The sequence below is a fragment of the Phaseolus vulgaris genome, chromosome 8 (genome assembly GCF_000499845.2).
Source record: "Phaseolus vulgaris cultivar G19833 chromosome 8, P. vulgaris v2.0, whole genome shotgun sequence".
Classification (NCBI taxonomy): Eukaryota; Viridiplantae; Streptophyta; class Magnoliopsida; order Fabales; family Fabaceae; genus Phaseolus; species Phaseolus vulgaris.
Genome location: NC_023752.2, coordinates 37,137,521 through 37,154,852, shown reverse-complemented (window position 1 = coordinate 37,154,852; position 17,332 = coordinate 37,137,521). Strand labels below are relative to the sequence as shown.

The following is a 17,332-nucleotide window of genomic DNA, read 5'->3' as shown; positions in this document are numbered from 1 at the left end:
TCCTTGCCAAAAACTATCCCCCAATATCTTCACACAAGACTTTCTCTTAGTGAAACACTTAGAACACAAATAAGTTGAGAAATAAATGCAAGAAAACAATGCAAGCTAACTATGCAATCAAAGCTAGTCGGTATAGCACAAAATTAAACAATACTAAGCATGCAAAACGTTTCTATCGAAACAAAAGAAAAACAAGTTCAAACAAGCAACAAATTACTAAGCAAAATTACTATGCTATTCGGCCCTAGGTGAGGCTTCTTGGACACTTTGAGCCCTTGAAGACACACTCACCGTCTAAAACGTAATTTAAAAGAGGTAATTAACAATAAACCAAGTTTCAGAACCAGTGCGATCAATATGTCAAAACAATATATAATAATTAAAAAATAAATCAAAATTGCCGAAGGTCGAACACCTTCGGACTCAGAACCAGTGCGTTCAATATATCAAAACAATATATAATCATTGAAAATTTCTAAAATATAGTTAAAAATAAATAAAAATATACTAACCTCAAAATGGGTGGCGGTCGCGGTTGGAGGGCAATGTGGGAACGGTGGCGCGCCTCAGAGGTCACAGGTCGCGGCTCGGGGGTTGCAAGGCGTGGGTCAGCGGTCACTGGACGCAGAGGATTGGGCAATCGCACAGTCGCGCGAACCGGTGGTCACTGGGAGCAGGACGGCGGTCGCGCGGTGGTGGAGGTGCGATGTGGGTCGCGCGGTGGTGGAGCTGCGACGTGGGTCGCGCGGTGGTGGAGGTGCGACGTTGGTCGCGCGGTGGTGGAAGCGTCGGTCGAGGTGCGGCGTCGGTGGTGGTCGAACGGTGGTGGTCGCGGTGCACGGTGGAGTCGCGGTGATGGTCGCGGAACAGGGTGAGTCGCGGCAGAGAGAAGAAGAGGAATAGCTGGTTGAAAGAAGAGAGTGAAAAGTAACGTTCAGAAGTGAATTCAAAAAGGCGACCCACTTTTAACGACGGTTCAGAGTGAACCGTCGTGGAATGTCCACCTTTAACGACGGTTCTCCCAGAACCTTCGTTAAAACCTACAGCACTCACTTTTAACGACGGTTAAGGCGGGAACCGTCGTTAAAAGTGTAAAAAAATTTCAAAAAAATTACGATGCTGCCACCGCCTCGTTTATTACGATGGTTCTTTCTAAACCGACTTTAAAGGCTGTCGTTAATGAGGTATTTTGTACTAGTGTTATGGTTTTGGTTTTGCCTTCCTAATTTTTTGGCACACTTCCTTGATCAGACACCTACAATATAAACATATATCACAATTAGAAATGTAAATCTGAAAAATAAAACAAGTTATTTAAATTGTTTTAAATCTGCAATAAATTGTTTACCCAATAAGGAAGTTAAAAAAATATACTTTTTTTTCGCCATTGTAGAGGGCCATCAATAGCTTGGTGATCTCTGCGTTGTCGTTTCCCCAGTTCCTCAACTTCTGGTTCTTTCCCAAATATGATATTGACATTCTCAACTTGTCTTAAGACATCTGTTCCTGATATTGTCAAAGGAGGATTTCTATTTTCCACACTTCCATCAAAATGAATGCGGGCTAATCTGAATTTGTGTCTTGCATTTAACCAACGTCGATGATTCATGAAACAAAATTTACCCAGAATCTTCTTAGGAGTAGTGTCAAAATTACACCTAGGGCAAGCCAACCCAGTATGTGTATTCCACCCAGATAAGGTTCCAAGACCAGGAAAATCACTAATGGTCCACAATATAGCTGCATGCATATTAAACACTTCATTGCTATATGAATCAAAAGTTTTAAGTCCATTGTTCCATAGCTCTTTTAATTCTTCAATTAATGGCCTTAAATATACATCAATATCATTTCCTGGTGCTCTTTTACCGGGAATGATCATGGAAAGAATGAATGAACTTTGCTTCATACACATCCAAGGAGGAAGATTGTAGGGTATGAGTACAATAGGCCAAGTACTATGACTTGTACTCAAATCACCGAATGGATTGAATCCATCAGCTGCCAAACCAAGTCTAACATTTCGAGCATCTGAAGCAAATTGAGGATTCATTAGATCAAAGTTCTTCCATGCTTCAGAATCCCTCGAATGCCTTAATATGCCTTCATTTGTATTTTCTGATGCATGCCATTGCATATGCTCGGCTATTTTAGAAGACATAAACATTCGTTGTAAGCGTGGCTTCAATGGAAAATATCTTAAAATTTTAGCAGGAACTTTCTTTTGCTTTTTCAGAGTACCATCAATAGTCTTGTTCTTCTTTCTTCTTTTCCATCTAGATTCATTACATTTCTTACAAACTTCTTTGTCTTTGTCTTCTCCATAGTACAACATGCAATCATTTGGGCAAGCATCAATTTTGGTGTAATGAAGGCCAAGCTTATTAATGATTTTCTTAGCTTCATAGAAGGAACATGGAATTTTAGCATAATCAAAGGCATCTGCTAACAACTCCAATATCATTGACATTGCCTTGTTAGTCATTCTACATAGACATTTGATGTGGTACAATTTGAGCAAGAAAGAAAGTTTAGAATACTTGCCACATCCTTCATACGAACTTTGTTGCCCATCATGCATAAACTTCAGATACTCAGCAATTTCATCAGGCATCATTTCTCTTGATCTAGGACGCATATCCTCATCATCCTCCACGTTATCATCATAGAAAAAATTTCCGAATGCGTCATTAACCATGACACGTATGGGATCATTACCAGAAACTTTATGCTCATTTGATTGGAAAACTGGAGGTGTTTCAGTCGTATTTTGTACAAAACTTGTCTCGCCATGTAGAAGCCAGAATGTATAACCTTTTGGAAAAGGATGAAGAATCAAGTGCTCATGAGTTGCTTCTCGAGTTTTCCATTTTTTAAGATTGCATTTCGGACATGGGCAAATTATCTTACCCTCAACGCTCTTATTAGCAAATGCAAAGTCCAAAAATTTATTCAATCCATCCATGTACTGACATGTATTTCGAGGCATGTTAATCCAAGACTTATCCATATCTAAATGGAATTGTTTGATAAAAATAAAGCAAGCCTAGCATGAAAGTTAAAAAAAAACACATGTGTCAACAAGAGTATTAGAATGCGTAAAAGAATAGAAGTGAAATAAGTGTATAAAGTGAAATGCAACAAGAGTGAATAAGATAGAGTAATTAATCACTATACTTTTCAGATACATTAAGAAAATAACAAAATAAGTGGAAAATGTGGTCATAAATCTATAATAGAGTCCGACCACAACTATTGAATTCATTATTTTCATGCATAAGAATACTAGATTCTCCAGTATAAAAGATTCAAAAATCATCTCAAACCTCTCTGTTTCTTTTCTATTGCAATTTTTAGATTATTATATAACGATTTTTAAATTTTACATATTTTTTATTTCTAAAACGGTATCGTATTGTACTATTCATAATTTTACGTAGTTCCAACTAGTTAAGAAAATGTTATTTGAAGGATTTATTTTGGTAACAAGTGGAGCGGTCTTGCATCTTCTTGTTCTTCTTACTTTTTAATTGCTAAACCCAAGATATGTAGAATTCTAATCGTAAGCAATTTAAAGTATGATCTCAAAATTTTTGAGTGCTAATGACTGAACTGGTGGAGCACACAGTATAGTTGATTGAATATTGGCTAAGCACTACTAATTTGTGTCCCTTACTCTGTGGGGCCACTGGCAACATTAGAATGTGTTTGAGTTTCTGTTGGAAACCCCTGAAAGGGAAACCAAACATGGACTAGGTGTTTTGCACAATTTTATCGTCTCCATCATATTAATTATTTGTTTGTGTTGCAGGTGGCAAAATCTTGTTTTGTTCCAGCGCTACTTGGAGATGCCATTGAGGATGATTTTATATAGCCCCATCACTCTGATCGGATATTTGAGGCTTACATGGTAAGTATATCTAGAGTTCTTTTTGGCCACCTTCCTAGGACAAATGTGATTATTTGTTCAATAATAATCTCAACCAAACAGACACTAGCCTTTTCTTTTATTTTATGTGCCTTTAGAGCATGCTTGACTTGATGGTTTTGAAATTTAAAAATGTTTGAAGATGTTTAAGGTTGCTTAGACTGGGTGCATTTGGGGTCACGTATCTTCTAATTGTAGTATTATTCTATACTATTGCATTTTCTTTTTGTTTTTATCCCTGTTATTTTGGTTTGTTGTAATAGCTTTCCCTTACCAGAATTAAAACTGAGTAACATTTTAAAAATTAAATAATGGTAAAAGGGTTTAATAGAAAGAGATAAGGTTTAGAGAGAGAACAGTAAGAAATTTCAGGAAAAGGATACTCTCTTAAGAATGTAGGGCCACAAATATTCATAGACTACTTACACTAGTACAAAAATAAGAAAAGAATGCTCCTTATTTAATGCAGTTCAGCGCTTAAACGCATTCGTAAAAAACGCGGTGGCATTTTTGAAATTATTTTGATTTACAAATGCGGTTATTTAAATAACCGCATTTGTAAATGGTTTTTACCCTAAAAATTTTAGGCGCTGAACAGTTTCGTTCATTCTTCGTTTGCGCTCATATTTGTTCTTCGTTTTCTCTGGTTGCGAAGTTCTTCATTTTCGAAGGTACGTAACTGCATTGCCCCTTATTCTCTTGTTTCCATTGCTCCTAACAACTGCATTGAACTTCAATGGCTTTCGCTTTCCATATTGCTTTCGTTTTTAATGGGTTTCGCTCTGCATTTTGAAGGTGTACTCTTCCATTGCTTTCGCCGCTGTCGCATTTCGCTCTCGCCGCTTCCGCCGCCGCACTCGCCGCACTTGCCGCAGCTGCCGTGTTTCCTCTTTTCCCCTTCCACTCTTCACCAACAACGTGCCCCTAAAACCCCAGCTCATTCAGAAGAATATACAAATGCGAGCTCATTCAAAAGAATATACAAATGCGGTTATTTCAAATAACCGCATTCGTAAATCGCATTTACAAATGCGGCTCTATAGCCGCATTTGTATTTCTCTGATTTACAACTGCGTGCTGATCAAATGCGGCTCTATAACCGCATTTGTAAATGTAAAATAGCCGCATTTGATTAGCATTTCTGCGCTAGTGTTAGAAATGGCAATGGTAGAGCATGATTGAGCGACCTCAATGCTTAAGAAATATTTCAGAGGGATTTGAGCTAGTGGTGGATACCGCAGAGTCATCTCCAGCAATGACAATGTCATTAGCATAAACAAGATAAATGCATAGGCCAAATGGAGAATGGAGGGAGAGGATAAAATGATTAATCTCAAAGCACAGGGAAACTGTTTCTGCTCATACAAAGAGAAATGAAAGATGTAGACAAGGCATGTGTCACCAGACCTAGTAAAACCTCTTATTGCAACTAACTGTGCTAGAAGGCCTTTTTTATGTCTAGATAGTTGAAGAGGCCAATCACGAATGATAGTTATATCACATTAAAATTAGGCCAGTAGAAGTGGTGCAAATATCCAAATCTAGTAAAAAAAACTCATAAGAAATGCATTTTAATGTCTCTAAAGAAGCTCAAATATTTAACAGCCAAGTAACCGCTTAAGCCAGCAACATGTTGATAGACATTTAGGGGAAGGCTGATATGCAAACGAAATAACAGTTATCTCACTGCCATTCTATTTAATGCATATAAGGAGTGAAACAGTAAGCAATCTAAAAACCGTGATAAGGTTTCTAATCAAATTAGTAAAGATGAATTTACTGTAAGAATGAGAGGACAAGTAAGAATAGAGTATTAAACAAAGCAGGAACCTTGAGCCTCTGTTTACTGTCCTTGTCCCAGAAATTAAAAGCACCGTCAGATCCGGCAGTAGCAAAAGTGTGATGCACCTGAAAGCCAAGACATAAAATCAGATCTTACACAGAAGAATATTAAATCTACAGCTTGAAAATAAATTAAACTAATTTTGACAAGAATACTCCATAATGCCAGCAGTTCAATTTTTTTAAACAAAACATATCTTTCAGCAAATATACAACAAGGATTTGACAAGAATAACAACAGCAAAACAACAAAAGCATAGATAAGACAATGGAGGTGACTTGTCCATTTGTCCATGGACCTTGATTTTCCATGGATTGAGAAATTCAAGTGATTGAAACATTAAGAGCTTTGGAAGAATACGCTTTGAGCAGCTTAATCTATCCTTAAACAGACACATAGTATGTCCTATTTAGGACACTAGTCGTGTCCTGGTGTCCCATGCTGGAGTTGGTGTCCCATGCTGGAGTTGGTGTTTCATAGAAGAGTACATGGTTATTTCTGATTAGTTGACAGAGCATAAAACTATTTACGATTACACACGAATAATACTAGTGCATGTTCATTAAACTCAACAAAATATTTTTTCGCTTAGGAATTTGTATCACAATTTAAGCATGACATTTTCAATTTTAATGAAAGTGCATAATCTGCAAGAATCAGGACAACCATGTGCATTATCAAAACACAAAGGAAGATAGGTCCCAATCAGCGTCAGGATCACCAAACAACAAAAAACAAGATTCAAGGACCAGTTTGATTTGAACTAGTCCTTTCTCTAATAAGCCTTTGTCTTTATCTTGGAATCTATGCATCCATGGACCGCAAGCATAGATATGCCCAAGCAACCTACCGAAAGCAGAATTGAAAACAAATGTGAAAACATAATAACTGGAAAAACTGGATCAGAAACAGTGAATGAAAACAAATGGTTGGGATCCTTTTTTCTTTTCTTTTTTGAGCTGGAGCAGATTTAACTATGAACCATAACCCTAGAAGCAGAAACACCCTGAACCATAACCCTGCACTCCCCTAGAAGAAGAAACAAATTACCGTGGTGAAGCAGCAGAAGCAAGTCTATGGTGAAGCAGCAGAAGCAAGTCCGTGGTGGAGGAGGAGAAACAGATCCGGTGGAGGAGGAGAAACAGATCCGGTGGAGGAGAAACAGGTCCGGTGGATGAGAAGCTATGGTAGAGGATGAGAAGTACTGTGGAAGTGGAAGAGGAGAATGAACATTTTAGTCCAAAGTTGTAAAAAGTGTGAGTATTTTCCTGAGGTTTGAAAATACATCTTTGGAAAAGTTAAAAAAAAGATAATTTTTCTTTTTTATTAAAAATATTTATATAAAATAAATAAAAATTAATTAATTTTAATTAAATAAATATTTAAAATCAATAATATTTTTAAAAAAATTTATATGTTTAAAGTTACATTTTCAAAAACTTTAAGAATTTAGTTATCAAATATATTAAAATTATTTTTTTAATGAGATTTTAGAATAAATTAATGAAACTTAACAAAGGTTAAAAAGCCTCAACTATTTTGCAGAGGTTTTAAAGTAAACCTTTGAAAATTAACTAAGGTTAAAAAACCTCCGTTATTTTGCGGAGGTTTTGAAATAAACCGATGGAAATTAATGAAGGTTAAAAAAACCTCAGTTATTTTGCGGAGATTTTAAAATAAACCTTCGGAAATTAATGAAGGTTAAAAAAACCTCTGTCATTTTGCCAAGGTTTTAGAATAAACCTTTGGAATTTAAATAAGGTTAAAAAACCTCCGTTATTTTGTTGAGGTTTTAGAAAAAAACCTCCATTAATTAAATCAATTCCTAAGGTTATGTTAACCTCCGCTAAATAACCTCCACTAAAACCTTTTTTTCTTGTAGTGATGTATAAAATATACGGCTGTATTAGTAGAGGCAAAGATGCATGTCTTAAAACAATTATGTATTATGTGAAAAAATAAAAACATTTTGTGGTTCCATTTCTAAAATAAGTGTACCGACCAGGTCATCGGGTATGATGACGTGTCTAGCACGTGACTATGTGGGGCATGCTCAGCAGAACACGTGGACAAGAGAAAGATGAATAGTTCAGAAGTGAGCATAGTCGCCGATTCGTGGAACTGGCGTTCTATAGTGAACATGGTCGGTTGTCGCCGGATTTCTGTGTGATCGACGTAGTAGCTTAGTTGGAGCTGGTGGAGGCTCAGAAGAGTAAGTTCAAGCGTATAAGTTCAGTAAGATGATTGTTGCGCCAGCATAGGGCGTGAAGGTCGTGTGGGTTGAAGGGAACAACTTGCCCACCAGCGACAGGATTCCCAGAGTGGACATTCGTTGGTGGCAAGGTTTCCTCAGCTAGAACATGCATGGCGTAGCAATAAGGAAGGTGCCACTTGCGACAAGCGATATCACAGAGATGGTGCACTTTGCTGCATCCGAGACTCGCCTTGTCAGGTGGTGCTCTAGAGCATATCACGTGCTAGATTACTCCTTGAGTAGGAGACTTAGTCACGCGACTGGTTATTACACAAAAATAACGCTCAAGTTACCCCAACCCAAATGACGACACGTGTAGGGTTGGATGCTACCTGGTACCCCAATCCAAATGATGACACGTGTAGGGTTGGATGCAATATAGAAATGATGCTCGAGTTATCCTAGCTCAGATGATGACACGTGTAGGGCTGGGTACTACCTGCTACCCCAGCCCAGATGGTGACACGTGCAGGGTTGGATGCGAGCCACACGTCCAAAGCGTAACTGCCTGGAGAGAGAAAAAACCTAGCTATAAAGGTAAACTTAACAGAATTTGCAGAGGTACGTTTTTCATTGCGGCTCATTGCTTTGGGTTGAGTGCACTTTAGTACGGTTCTGCAGAGTATATTTCTCTGAGTTTTTGGGTGTTCTTGTGACTGACTTGAGCGTCGAAGCGCCACCGGCCGCAGAGGCGCCACCTTGTGTTTTTCAGGTTCTGAGAGAGGCCATCTGTGGAGTGGACTTGAAGGGCACGTGGTGTCAAGCTGGTGAGGAAGAACGTGACGAGGCAACGCTTTTGCGCTAGGTCAACCGGCAGGAACATCTGGCGCCCACCGTGGGGCCGTATAAAAGGTGATTCTGAACCACAGTTCGAGTTTGTTGAAGTTTTGGTGTTTTCTGTCCGACTGCTTGCTATCGCAGTCGGTTTTCGAAGTTCTCACTGTTCGTTTGGAGTTTCTTTGAGTTGCTGAGTTTGCTGAGGAAGGATGAGGACAATGCGGTCCAGTTCAGTCGCGCCGTCATTAGAGAAGATCAGGTACCTTGTCGTGAACGCTCTGTCGGCATACAACATCCTGTTGGGAAGGCCAACACTCAACAGGACAGGAGCTATGCCTTCAACAAGGCACATGAAGGTCAAGCTACCATCAATGGAAGGGATGATCATCACCATCCGGTCTGACCAAAAGGAGGCGAAGAAGTGCTATGAAAATAGCCTCAAGAACAAGAGATCTGTATGCCACGTATCCACAACGCCGCCCCCTGGCGTGGAATCTGAGCGAGAAAGCTGGCGATATGTGGATATGGCGTTGGAGGTGGTCATCGAGGGCGATGTGCCCGATGTGCCAATGGAGAATATTGAGGCGAGGTCCGAGGGCGCTACTCGGGCGGAGGAAGAGAGAAGTTGCCCGGAGACCGCCAGGGAGTCAGGTATCGCGAAGGCGCTGATCGCCAGCGAGAAGAGGCCTCAGCCGATGGAGGAATGGCTTGAGAAGAAAATCAACGGCAAGACGTTCAAACTGGGAAAACCTTAGACAGTGAGACACAAGACCAAATCGCCCGGGTTATAAGTAGACATCTGGATGCCTTTGCATGGTCTGCCTCTGACATGCCGGGAATTGACCCCGATTTCTTGTGCCATCGTTTAGCTATGGATCCCCAAGTCAAGCCAATCCGCCAGAGAAGGAGAAAGTTCAATGAAGAGAAGAGGCAGGCGATCAAGGAAGAGATGCAGAAACTCCTGGTAGCAGGCCATATCACGGAGATCCAATACCTAGAATGGCTCACTAACGTCGTTCTAGTCAAGAAGAGGAGCGGGAAATGGTGGATGTGTGTTGACTTCACGGATTTGAATAAAGCCTGCCCAAAGGATTCTTATCCTCTGCCAAGTATAGATGCCCTGGTAGACAGTGCGTCAGGGTGTAAGTTGCTCAGCTTCTTGGATGCCTTCTCAGGGTACAACCAGATTAAGATGCATCCCATGGACGAGGAAAAGACCGCTTTCATGACAGAAAGGTCGTGCTACTGCTACAAAGTAATGCCCTTTGGGCTGAAGAATGCGGGGGCCACGTACCAGAGGCTAATGGACAAGGTACTCGCCCCAATGCTCAGAAGGAATGTGCAAGCGTACGTTGCCGACATGGTTGTAACATCCCTGGAAAAGAGCAGGCACGTCACTGACCTAGAAGAGTTGTTCACCACAATAGCCAGGTACAAGCTGAAACTAAACCCTGATAAGTGTATTTTTGACGTGGAGGCCGGGAAATTTCTGGGTTTCCCCTTATCGGAGAGGGGAATCGAGGCAAACCCCGACAAATGTGCCGCCATTCTGGCGATGAGGAGTCCTGCCATTGTAAAGGAGGTGCAACAGCTCACGGATCGGATGGCACCCTATCTCGATTCGTGTCCGCCAGTGGAGAGAAGGGCCACCCGTACTTCCAATGTTTGAAGCGGAACAACAGGTTCGTCTGGACGAAGGAGTGCGAAGAAGCTTTTGTCAAGCTTAAAGAGTACTTGGCGAGCCCGTCGGTTTTGTGTAAACCTCAAGTGGCAACGCCCCTCACGTTATATTTTGCCATAACTGAGAAGGCGATAAGTGCGGTGCTTATCCAGGATCAAGATCAAGTCCAGAGACCCATCTATTTTGTTAGCAAGGTGTTGCAGGGCCCAGAAGTAAGATACCAAGCTTTGGAGAAAGCAGCGCTGGCGGTTGTGTTCTCAGCGAGGAGGCTACGCCATTACTTCCAGAGTTTTACAGTGTTGGTGATGACTGACTTACCCATCCAGAAGGTTTTGAAGAAACCGGATGTGGCTGGGAGGATGGTGAAATGGGTAGTGGAGTTGTCGGAATGCGATATCAAGTATGAGCCCCGAGGACCGATCAAGGGCCAAGTCTTCGCTGACTTTGTGGTCGAGCTATCCTCCGAAACAGTACAGAATGCCGGGGATGATTTTCGTTGGGTACTCTCGGTGGATGGGTCGTCTAACCAGTTGGGTAGCGAAGCTGGGGTTATCTTGGAGGGACCCAACGGTGTGTTGATAGAGCAGTCTTTGAGGTTCGCTTTCAAAGCCAGCAACAATCAGGCAGAATATGAAGCTTTGATCACCGACATTCTGTTGGCAAAGGAAATGGGGGCAAAGGTGCTGATGGCCAAGAGTGATTCATTGTTGGTCACTGGGCAAGTAACCGGCGAGTTTCAGGCCAAAGATCTGCAGATGGCAGCTTACTTGGAGTATGTGCAAGAGTTGAGGAGGTCCTTTGTTTTGTTTGAAGTGGTGCACGTGCCAAGAGAGCAGAATGCCCGAGCTGACCTGCTAGCCAAGCTCGCCAGTTCGGGCAAGGGGGGCAGACAGAGGACCGTTATACAAGAAACTTTGAAGACACCTCGGGCTTTTGTCGCAGATCACCAGGTCCTTCACGTTTGCAGATCGATGGAAAGGACGACGAGGAGCCATAGATCTCTAACACAGGAGACTTTGAGGACGCCGAGGGTCAGAGCGCGCCCAGCGGAAGAGGTAAAAACGATGCAAGTTTGCGCTATCCACGAACCAGATACGTGGATAACGCCATACCAGCGCTACTTGGCAGATGGCATGCTCCCAATGGACTCAACAGAGGCCAGAAAGATAAAGAAGAGCTCCAGCAAGTTTACCCTCATCGATGGTGAGTTGTACAGGTTTGGGTTTACACACCCTCTTCTTGTATGCGTACACGGAGAGAAGTGCACGAGAATTATGGCCGAGCTCCATGAAGGGATTTGCGGGAGCCACATCGGGGGTCGAGCTCTGGCAACAAGGACTGCCCGAGCAGGTTATTACTGGCTCACGATGAGGGAAGATTGCAAGAGATATGCCCAGCGTTGCAAGCAGTGCCAGCAGCACGCCGATTGGCACAAGGCGCCCCCAGAAGAGTTAAAGTCAATCTACAGCCCCTGGCCTTTCCACACGTAGGGAATTGATATTCTGGGACCCTTCTCGTTAGCGATCAGGAAAATGAAGTATTTGGTTGTGGCGATCGAGTACTTCACGAAGTGGATTGAAGCAGAACCAGTAGCCTAGATCACCGCGCACAAAATCCAGAGTTTCGTGTGGAAGAATATTGTGTGTCGTTTTGGTGTGCCCAAGCGTTTGGTATCAGATAATGGGACTCAGTTTGCAAGTCACCTGTTGAAGAAGTTGTGCGAGGACATCGGAACACAACAGGTGTTTGCTTCTGTGGAGCACCCACAAACGAATGGGCAAGTGGAGTCGGCCAATCGGGTTCTGTTGAGAGGTCTGAAGAGAAGGTTGGAAAAGGCCAAGGGGTCTTGGGCTGAAGAAGTTCCCCGCATAGTGTGGGCATATCACACCACTGAGCAATCGGGAACCCATGAAACCCCGTTTAGTTTAGTGTATGGATGCGATGCGATGATTCCAGTCGAATCGAAACCCAGGAAAGCTCGCTGAGGTTCCAGAACTTCGTGGCGGAAGACTCGAACGAAGAAAGAAGAATGAACTTGGATTTGCTGGATGAGGTCGGGGAAGAAGCACGGGTGAAGGCTGAGGCAGTAAAGAGAAGAGTTGAGCGTAAATACAACTCCAGAATAAGGCCGAGGCAATTCAGAGGTGGCGACCTGGTAATGAGGAAGGCCCACCAGTATGAGATGCAGAACAAATTATCGCCCAAGTGGACAGGACCGTTCAAAATAACCGAAGCACTCGGGAACGGCGCCTACCGCTTGGAGACGTTGGAAGGAGGGGCGATTCCTCGCACTTGGAACGCCACCCATCTCAAGTTTTATTACAGTTGAAAGCATTGTAAGTAGCGATTACTTTGAACAGTTAAGAATGTTTCAGTTTGAACAGTTTTTCAAGGGGGCACTCTTTTTCCCTAAGGAGGGTTTTTAACGAGGCCACCAAATAAAGAAGTTTTCAAAGTTTATCAAAGTTTCCCAGTTATTAAGTTTGCATGCTCATCGTTTTTTAAGCTTTCAGAAAGAGACTTTATCGCCCTTGTGTAGTTTTAAACAATGGTGAATCCAAATCGCATGCATCCAGTACAAAGTTTTCAAAGTATGAAGTTTTAAACCCTCATCGCCACCTAGCGATCGGAGGTGCAAGTTAAAAGTTTTAAGCCCTCATCGCCACATGGCGATCGGAGGCACAAGAATAAAGTTTTTAAGCCCTCACCGCCACCCGGCGATCGGAGGCACAAGTATAAAACTTTCTGACCGCTATCTGGCGAGAAAGAGATTAAAAAGACCTCCTCGCCTCGAGCGAGTGTAGGCGAAAAAGAGATTAAAAAGACGTCCTCGCCTCGACCGAGTGTAGGCGAGAAAGAGATTAAAAAGTCCTCCTCGCCTCGAGCGAGTGTAGGCGAGAAAGAGATTGAAAAGACCTCCTCGCCTCGAGCGAGTGTAGGCGAGAAAAGATTAAAGTCCTTCTCGCCCTAAGCGAGTACAGGCAAGAGCAGATCATAAGACCTCTTTGCGTAAGCAAATTGAGGCAAGTTGAAAGTCCACAGTGCATCTAGGGGGTGAGGAGATGTAACCCCTGGGCAAGTTGAGGCATCAGGAAAAGTCCTTCTCACCCTCGAGTGAGTTCAGGCAAGATGAAACTGAAAGGTCAGGGGTGTTAATGACCTTAAGTGCAGGAAAGGAAGGGGTAGAAGACGCCTTTTCCCTTGAGTGAAACATCAATATTGACCTAGTAAGGCCAGTTAAAGCCTCCACGCTTGCGGGCGTTGTGAAGGTAGTTAAAATCCTTCTAGTCTTGAACGAGTTCAGGTGTGGCGTAGAGGGTGGAAGAGGTTACAGGCTGGCTGAGGTAGGATCGTAAAGGACACCTCGCTACCTGGATCATCGTTCTAAAACTCAGGGAGGCAGAGAGGGATCTAAAAGGCAGCTCTGCCCCCAGATGTGGGAACAATGATCAAGGTCAAGTTGTTTCAGAGCAAAGGCTCAGGGAAGGTAGAGGGGAATCCGTTGAAGGTAGCCCTCCCCCCAGAATGAGCAAACTTGATAGCTCAAGATATGAGGCAGCTCCGCAGAGGATGCCTTGGCAGTTAAAAGGAAAATAAATTCCGTGGAAGCCTATGGCTTTGTGGTTGAAGCTTGAAAGAAGAGGTACATGGCGAGAACTAAGCTAGCAGAGTTCTAGGTGATGACACAGAAATGTGCATGACACTTGGCAGTTCGGGCGAACGATGTTTCAGATATTAAGATTGACCTAAGCCTACTGCCCAGTAAGTGATCTTGCATTAAGTGTTATTGTTACGAGCTAATAGTTTGTTCAGTTCAGTTGATTTTCACAGAATTAAGCACCAGTTGGTGCTAAGTTGATTTCTTCAAGACAAAAGTTAGTCAGTTATATCAGATGATTACACAACAGATAAAGGCGAAACCATGTGCGTATTTATGTGTATCCAAGCAGTTTGAGCGGAATGAAAATTATTACATATAAGTCAAAATTAAATACAAGAGTTTCAAAAGCAGTAAAGTTGAAGCGGCAGATGGGAGCAACAGTTAAGTCGGAGCCATGATTTTGCCATCTACCACTTCATTGTACACCGAAAACTCGGAAAGGTCAAGATCGGGAAATTTACAGGCGAACTGCTCCAAAGCTGCTCCGAAGCCGGAAGTAAGAACTTGGGCAGCCTCAAGCTGAAGCTCGTCGATCTTCGCCTTGAACCCGTTGTTCGCTTCACGAACCTGGGTGATTTCAAGTTGAAGCTCGTTGTTCTCTCCGCGAACCCGGGTGATTTCAAGCTCAAGCTCGTCGACTTTCTGCTTGAACCCGTTGTTCTCTTCACGAACTCGGGCAAGTTCGGTAGCCATTTCACTCAATTCTTTGTTTGCCTTATCCTGATCTTGTTCAACTTTGCCCAGAAGAGTTTCCCGTTCGGTCGACCTTTTCTCCAGTTTGGACATTTGATCTGCGTCGGTCCTTCGGGCCTCCTCCAGCTCTGCGATCCGCTTCCTCATAGGAACGATTTTGCTCTCCAGCTCAACGGCGTCCTGAAGTTTGTCATGCAGTTTCTTGTGCAGTTCTTTCTTGTCCTCACGCAAGCTCCGGAGCTCTTCGTTGAGAGCGTTTTCAATCCGCGAGAACTCTAAGCCTTGCATCATCATTCGCATTTGACCTTCTCGGCTTCGGCTCTCGCGGTGCTTGCCACCTCCTGGTGGATGCGGCAATCGAGCTCAAGTTTGTCCAAGGAGCCTTTTAGCCCTTCGCCGACGATTTGAGGAAGGCATTCGTCGGCCATGGCGTGTAGGCGCACGTTGAAAGATTTCAAGGCTTCTTGGAGGGGAGTTGGAAGGCCCGGTGTTGGAGGAGGAGGTAGGGGTTAGTGCTCACCACCACCCTCGCAAAGTTGGATGACGAAGGGAGCCTCGAGGCATGGTGGTGAGGCTGGTAGTTCCGTTGCAGCCTAGGAGGAAGCTTGTGTATCAGCAAGCTGTTCAGGCGCAACTTCAGCAACCGAAGTGTTGGAGGCGAGAATGTCCCCAACGGACTCAAAGGGTGTGGAGGCACTGGGGGGATTCTCGGCGTAGTCAGGAGGGGCGACCTCAGCTGCTGGTGGCTCAGTTGCAACTCCCCTTCTCCTTTTGCAAATCAGCCCGTCCTCGGTGCTCTCGTCCGCTTCCTCGTCTGATACAACCCTGGGGGCTTTCCTCTTAGCCCTTTTGGGTGGTAGTTTTTTCCGCTCAGGGGCGGGAAGAGCAACATCGTTGGACGGGCCAACTGGCGGAGACTGACCTTGGGCAGCGGCGATCCCGCGACTGAGTTTGGGACAGTTTGGGAGCCCGCCGCAAGATTGTGGAGCTTGGCTATGGAGCATAACTCAGCCATCCTATCCTTCCCCAGCATCATATCTGCATGAAGGGGCCAACAGTTACCAACCAGCACAAAGATTCGACAGTTAATAATGCACATGAAGATAAGCAGTGTAAGTCAATGCGTGGAAAAAGTTAAAACCATACGCAAATCAGAACAACAACATCAAATTAAGGACAAGGTGATGCAAGTTTGAACTAGGGGGACTCAAAGACTTAAGGACAAACCTATGTGAACATCCAGTTGGCCTTCGGGAAGTGGGCAGAGTCACGTTGGAAGAGGCAACTCCTTTCCAGAAGTTGCATAAGTCTTTGTCGAGCTCCCCCATTTTTTCTGGCCCCCTGGCCTTCCTGAAGCTCGACTCCTTCTTTCCCTTGTTCACCCAATACAAGGGAAACCCGTCGAGGAGGGAAGGGTCTCGGTCGTTGCAGCGAACGCGCACAAATTTCCCCTTCTAGTCCTTATAAGACTGCTGCAAGATGGAAAGGATGGACCTCCCAGCGACCCCGTTGAGGCTAACCCATAGACGATCACCCGGGTTCTTGGCCTCGAACAGGTAGAGGAACACGTCCACTGAAGCTGGATGTCCCAAGTGTGAACAAATGATTTGGTAGGCCCGGACGAAGGCCCAGCTGTTGGGATGAAGCTGGGCGGGGGTTATGTCAAGCTCGGTCAGGAGCTCCCTCTCGAAGCGGGTGAAGGGGAATCAGAGCTTGACTTTCTTGAACATTTTGGCGTAGATGAAGCAGAAGGGGCCGCCGTCGCTCCCCTGGTTATCGGTGGAAATAGGCTCTCCAGGAGGACAAGGATGCACAGATACCTTGTCATCGTGTTCCTTGCTGAAAGAAAGGTGAGTTTGGTCACCTTTCTTAAGGCGGAGAATGTCGCGGTCGGTGTTGATGGATGAAGTCTCACCCAGCAGGGCTGAAGAGGCCCAAGGGTATAGTTGCTTGTAGTTTGGAAGGGACCTCACGGCTGCGCTGGTGTGAGGTGGGTTTGGCTGCGGTTGGCTGGGTCGAGAAGGCACGGGTCTCACGACCTGGCTCGAAGGGATGTTAGGATCCCTTGGGGGGTCGCGGGAGGAGGAAGGGTTTTCCCTACGGGTGTTCGTCGGAGGGTTGCGAGGAGATGGAGGAGGGTTTGATGTAACTTTGGAGCGAGCCATCGGAGAAATTGCAAGAAGACGAAAAGGGGAAGAGATGAGAGTTTGTAAGCAGAGAGACTCAACAGAATAGAGGGAGATAGAAGAACAAGGGGGGCTCGTAAAGAAAAGGTTTAGAAACCCTAAACGCAGAAAAGAAAAAGCAAAGCAGAGAAAACATCCCACAATGTATACTCCAGACAGTTAATGGATGATGCAAACCGATTAAAATGCAACAAATATCAGTGGGAGTGATAAAAAAGTTACCTTTTGATGATCAGAAAAGTGTTCAGTAAGATGGAGATTGAGGGAGTCGAAGCGTTTGCTGAGGTGTTTCGAGAGTTTGGAGTAAGG

General features: G+C 44.0%; 3 protein-coding genes across 3 annotated transcripts; 1 reads left to right on the top strand and 2 right to left on the bottom strand.

The window, feature by feature from the left end:
* Positions 1 to 1,247: 1,247 nt before the first annotated feature.
* Positions 1,248 to 3,010, bottom strand: LOC137825048 (uncharacterized). The gene is made up of 2 exons (XM_068630721.1): positions 1,375 to 3,010; positions 1,248 to 1,255 (listed from the first exon to the last, which is right to left on the bottom strand). Exons 1-2 carry the CDS (start codon positions 3,008 to 3,010, stop codon positions 1,248 to 1,250), a joined length of 1,644 nt encoding a protein of 547 aa, XP_068486822.1.
* A 7,778-nt stretch (positions 3,011 to 10,788) lies between these two features.
* Positions 10,789 to 11,480, top strand: LOC137825046 (uncharacterized). Its single transcript, XM_068630720.1, has 2 exons — positions 10,789 to 11,276; positions 11,426 to 11,480. Exons 1-2 carry the CDS (start codon positions 10,789 to 10,791, stop codon positions 11,478 to 11,480), a joined length of 543 nt encoding a protein of 180 aa, XP_068486821.1.
* Positions 11,481 to 14,525: 3,045 nt separating this feature from the next.
* On the bottom strand, positions 14,526 to 15,128 carry LOC137825045 (uncharacterized). Its single transcript, XM_068630719.1, has one exon. It carries the CDS (start codon positions 15,126 to 15,128, stop codon positions 14,526 to 14,528), a length of 603 nt encoding a protein of 200 aa, XP_068486820.1.
* Between the last annotated feature and the right edge of the window lie 2,204 nt (positions 15,129 to 17,332).

Excerpts from the sequence above, each read along its gene's own strand:
- LOC137825046 (XM_068630720.1), top strand. The coding sequence starts at position 10,789 with ATGACTGACTTACCCATCCAGAAGGTTTTGAAGAAACCGGATGTGGCT. Across the intron at positions 11,277-11,425 it reads TATGTGCAAGAGTTGAGGAG|ATCACCAGGTCCTTCACGTT; the intron begins GTCCTTTGTTTT and ends CTTTTGTCGCAG.
- LOC137825045 (XM_068630719.1), bottom strand. The coding sequence starts at position 15,128 with ATGATGCAAGGCTTAGAGTTCTCGCGGATTGAAAACGCTCTCAACGAA.
- LOC137825048 (XM_068630721.1), bottom strand. The coding sequence starts at position 3,010 with ATGGATAAGTCTTGGATTAACATGCCTCGAAATACATGTCAGTACATG.